Below are 5,311 nucleotides of genomic sequence, written 5' to 3' on the forward strand. Positions count from 1 at the left end.
AGTGTGAACTTGTAAATACATTGATCTTCTTGCCGGCTCTTCTCCAAAGCTTTGTAATAAATCTGGTGATGTCTACACCTGGTTGTTTTGGAAATCGCTTTTTTCCACGACAATTTTCGTAATAAAATTTCTGTATTTTGTTGCCATAGAAACGCAATTGTTTATATAATCTAATTTTTTTCCACCTGTTTAGACACGGCTGTCCTGAAGGATTTGAACAAACTGATTAACATCCTTCCATCAGCTCCTTACATAAAGCAGAACAGGCTGATATCTGCAGGCTGGAAACGTTCACCTGCCGGCCAAAAGCAAACCATTGTTTTTACTCCTGTTCATTTTCATTTATATTTTGAAGCACAGGACAAATGTTATTTAAACTTTAGGGGAAAAAAAGACTTTGGATTCACATTTACAACCAACATATGGAGACAACATGATTCAAGATGGCTGCCACAACCAACTGACACATTGTCCAGTTTTGACTGGGCTTAAGACTTTCCTATGCTGCTACGGGCTTAGAATACTAGAGGACAAACTGACCTGATTTCATTAAATGAATAGTTTGTAATTATTTCTATCTTAACGTGTGTTTTGTCTTTCCTCCTAGAGATGGACCTGCTCACCTCCATCCTGGATCTGCCATTCTGTTAGTTCCTGTCCTCTCAAACCCAGCTGGTCGAAGCAGATGGCCGCTCATTCTGCTGGAGGTTTCTTCCTGTTTTTTCATTTCTGTTGCCTTGTGCTTGCTCAAGATGGGAAGCTGTGATGAAATGTAGACTGGACACAGTCTGCTGGCTACCCCACCTTACAGATGCTGATCATAAATTAGAATATCACGAACAAGTTGATTTATTTCAGTAATTCCATTTAAAAAGTGAAACTTGTATATCCATCCTTTGGTTCAAACATCTTATACTACCATCAGGTGGTCAAAAAAGGTACTACAGCCAAACAAATCAACATTTCTTCTAAAATTTGACTATTGTTTAATTTCAAACAATATTATCGTTTATTGCAATAATGTCTTAAGACAATTAATCGCCCAGCAAAATTTGTTATCGTGACAGGTCTAGTCCAAAGTTATGTTCTCTGATGAAAGTAAATGTTGCATTTTCTTTGGCTATCAAGGTCCCAGAGTCTGGAGGAAGAGAGGAGAGGCACAGAATCCATGATGCTGGAGGTCCAGTGTCAGTGCTGGTTTGGGGTGCCATGTCACCTGCTGGTGTTGGTCCACTGAGTTTTCTGAGGTCCAAGGTCAACGCAGCCGTCTACCAGGAAGTTTTGGAGCACTTCTTGTTACTGACCAACTTTATGAAGATGCAGATTTCATTTTCCAACAGGACTTGGCACCTGCACACAGTGACAAAGATACCAGGACCTGGTTTAAGGACCATGGTATCCCTGTTCTTAATTGGCCAGCAAACTCGCCTGACCTTAACCCCATAGAAAATGTATGAGGTATTGTAAAGAGGAAGATGTGATACACCAGATCCAACAATTCAGAAGAGCTGAAGGTCACTATCAGAGCAACCTGGGCTCTCGTAACACCTGAGCAGACACAGACTGATCGACTCCATACCACGACGCATTCCTGCAGTAATCCAGGCAAGAGGAGCAACAACTAAGTACTGATGCTGTACATGCTCATACTTTTTATGCTCATACTTTTCATGTTCATACTTTTCAGTTGGCCAACATTTGTAAAAAAATTTTATTGGTCTTAAGTAATATTCTAATTTTCTGAGACACTGAATTTGGGGTTTTCATTAACATTTGAAATATATCAGTCTGTGTGTAATGAATGAATATAATCTACAAGTTTCACTTTCTGAACGGAATTACTGAAATAAACTTTTTCATGATATAATTTTATGACCTGCACCTGTAGATAATGTTACTAATTGAATTTTTATATATGAATGTTTCTGTTCAGAGCCATGAGACGACTTCTGTTGTGACTTGGTGCTATAAAAATAAACTGAATGTTTAGTCAAGGATTAGAACAGTTGTACAGGCATGAAACTAAAATTTGATTTGGTAGCTGAGTCAAAACATTTTGTGATATTGCATGAGATCAAGATTATTATTATTTTTAACTACAACTCTATCATTTCTCCATTCAAGATGATTTTAGTGAACTTCTTGCATGAAAAACTGTGGGTGATGTGCATTAAAATGTATTTCCATCCACACATACAAGTACTTAATTTATTTACATAAATTTAAAATACACAAATACAGTGGCAATACAAGTGAAGAGTATCAAGACGGGAGTGAACAGAAATATTTCCCATGAATCCACAGTAAAGATGTACTGGTGTGACAAAATCTGAATTTACTGAATAAAAACACTTCACCCTTTTTTTAAGCCATCAGGTGAAATATACTCAGAGGGGAAAAAAAAGTATTTGCAGAATTTTATTGGAGTGAAGCGTTCCCGGTCCCTCTGTACAAGTCATCGCCCCAGAGTCTACAGCTGCTCTTTGGGACGTGCTAACACAAGAACAGAACAAACATGGACACATTACAGCTACGACCCATTCCCCCAGCACCTACACAACACGATGAATCAGTCTATCACAGTTTCTACTTTAAAACCTGCAGGGCTCACATCACCTCGAGTCTCGGAGCTTCAGATCCAGCAACACCTTTCTCTACCAATGGTTCCCAACCGTGATCCTTGAGGAACACCATCCTGCATGTTTTAGTCGTTTCCCTGCTTTCACACATCAGATTTAAATGAATGAGTGATTAACAGGCTTCTGCAGAACATGAAGTAATTATATCACTGAATCAGGTGTTGGAGCAGGGAAACAACTAGAACATACAGGATGGTGTTCCTCAGGGACCTGAGTTGGGAACCATTGCTCTACGCAACACTCACTCCACAGAAAAAGACATCTCTGCCTCGTCAGGCTAAACTTAGCGCTTTGTTTGAACCTAAAATCTTTTGGACTCCGAAGGTTCAAAGGTTAAACTATTTGTTTTATCACTTGTGTGTCTCGTCTAATTGTCTTGTTCATGGCAGCCATTTGTACAAATGCAGGAATTTTAAAGGAGAAGTAAATCGAACACGCCCACTCCTTTATTGTTTTGCAGTTGGAGTTTTAACATCCACTGGAACAGGATGAATTTTATGTCCCGTTACAAAGATCTACATTTAGACCCATAAGTTGGTCAGGACTCCCACAAACTAAGCTCACTCTGTATAAACTGTCCCGCGGTCAGTATCTCACCGAACAGACTGTTGGAGAGCGGCAGCGTTCCAAAACGTCTTGAACCGTGCGCAGGGTTATCGGTTCCTCCTGACAGTTTGTTGACTTTTGAAGTCACTTTGCTGCGTTTTGTCAAGAGTCTCAAACGTGTGACTTTATGGCCAGTTAGACAAAATTACATGAGTTTTAAGTCTCTGGTTGTGAGCTGGTTGCCCAGTGTGATGGGACCACCTAACCCACAGCATCAGAGACAACCCACCAGTGTCATCACTGATCTGAGATCTGTCCGAGCCACAGGTTTCCATCATTTTACCTCCTCCTCTTTTTATTAACCAAGTGAGATTTTGTTCATAAACATAAATCTGAATTTCTTGTTCATGTTGGATGTGTAGCTCTGTGACAGACAGCATTTAGATCCATTCTGATTTAGTGACGCAGGAAATGAGCACGATTTTATAACTTCAGGCTGAGTTTGGCACAAACCTGCTGTCCTCCAAAAATCACACGGTGCGAGCCCCAAACGTGACCGTTTTCATTTCCAACGTTTAAATCGGACAGGTAGACCCAGGTGGGTACACAGCTTGTTGAGGTGGGCAGAGAAAGTAACGTGCACAACCAAGATCGAGCTGTGATTTTCTAAACCTGGATGCATAAAACCCATGTGTGTTGGTGAACAGTGAGAATTCACAAAGACTGCGAGACGGATGATTGGTTTCCCTCAACACTGTGAGCTACTCGTCTCCAGCTCTCAGTGCAGGACTACTCTCTTCTTATTCTTCCCTTCTACACACATGAATTAAAAAACAAAGTCCTCATCTTCTGATCTTCTGACTGACTGACGGTCTGGAGCTGAAACCGGATCAGGAGGTTCAGGTTGAGTTTAGACTCCACGACGAAGCAGACTGACGTTCAAATGCAGCAGAGTTAAAAACTTACAAAAAGTGTATATTAAGATTAAAAACGAACTAACATGTTTACCCCCCACCCCCACCACCACTGTGAGCATGTAGAACAGACAGACCCACACAAACACAAACGAAGCCACATGACGAGTGACGGGGTTCAAAACAGACCGTCTCTGGTCCATTCACAGCTTGTCCACTGCAGCCACGGCCTGAAGACAAACTAAATGTGCTGCGTGGTTCTGCATTTACAACAATGTCCACGTCCGGACGTCACTACCTGTCTCGTTTCAAATACTAAAAACAAAACAAGTCCAGGTGTTCAACTTAGGATTTCTGAGTATTTTACAGAACAAAGAAGAGTTTAGGCACTGTGCTCAAACACTGCCACGATGGAAAACATGTCCACCTGACTTTTCTTTTTTTTAACTTCTAATGCTTCATTCTCCATTTTCAGACCATTGTGAGGTTAGTGAAGGAGACGTCTTAAAGCTAAAAAGAGTAAAAACAAGTAAAATGAAAAGCGGAAAGAGAAGATGTCAGCGGCATGTGTATCCATGGCTTCGTCAACAGCAGGGACGAGAAGGTTCAACATCTTCCATCAGAGAGAAAGACGCTTGCTGTGGCTGCTACTTAGCCAAGATGGTCATTAAGGCAGCCGCACTGGTCTCCACGCACACACATGCACACAACCTGCTGTCTGTGCATCTCTTCTGTCAGCTGAACAGATGCACAGTCAGACTCGTGCACGGCAGGTAGGTCTCTGAGTCTTGTAATCAATGTGATGTGCGTGAGTGCTCGTGCTGCAGGTGGTTGATGTTCAGGCCTCCACAGCGAAAACAGACCGACTTCACCGAGGGGCTGCAGACTGGAGGCCGCTGGGTGTGACCCGGGACAGAGCCTGACACAAACGACAGGAACACACACTTTTAGAATATTTTAACAACTGGTAAAATAAAAACATATATACAGAAACATATAAAGCATCTACTAGATTTTATATATTGTAAAATAAAAATGTGGTAACATTTATATTTGCCTTTCAAGGGGTGGGTTAGTCAGACTAGTCTTTTATATTTATTACATTTGTTTCTGGAAATGTTCACATATCAGTGTTTCCCCTACCATTACACAAGCAGAGCGCCCCTTCCCGTCATCAGAACCGAGCACCCCGTCTACCTAACACCCCCCCCC

At 41.4% G+C, this 5,311-nt stretch overlaps 1 protein-coding gene across 1 annotated transcript in view; it reads right to left on the minus strand.

Moving 5' to 3' along the window:
* Positions 1 to 4,779: 4,779 nt before the first annotated feature.
* csnk1da (casein kinase 1, delta a) overlaps positions 4,780 to 5,311 on the minus strand; it is a 26,332-nt gene continuing 25,800 nt past the window's right edge. Inside the window, exon 9 of the mRNA XM_037688810.1 lies at positions 4,780 to 5,018. Within this exon, the coding sequence (XP_037544738.1) occupies positions 4,968 to 5,018 (51 nt within the window). The 3' untranslated portion in view covers positions 4,780 to 4,967. The remainder of the gene's footprint in view (positions 5,019 to 5,311) is intronic.

Source organism: Nematolebias whitei, chromosome 15 (genome assembly GCF_014905685.2).
Source record: "Nematolebias whitei isolate Nwh7 chromosome 15, NemWhi1, whole genome shotgun sequence".
NCBI lineage: Eukaryota > Metazoa > Chordata > Actinopteri > Cyprinodontiformes > Rivulidae > Nematolebias > Nematolebias whitei.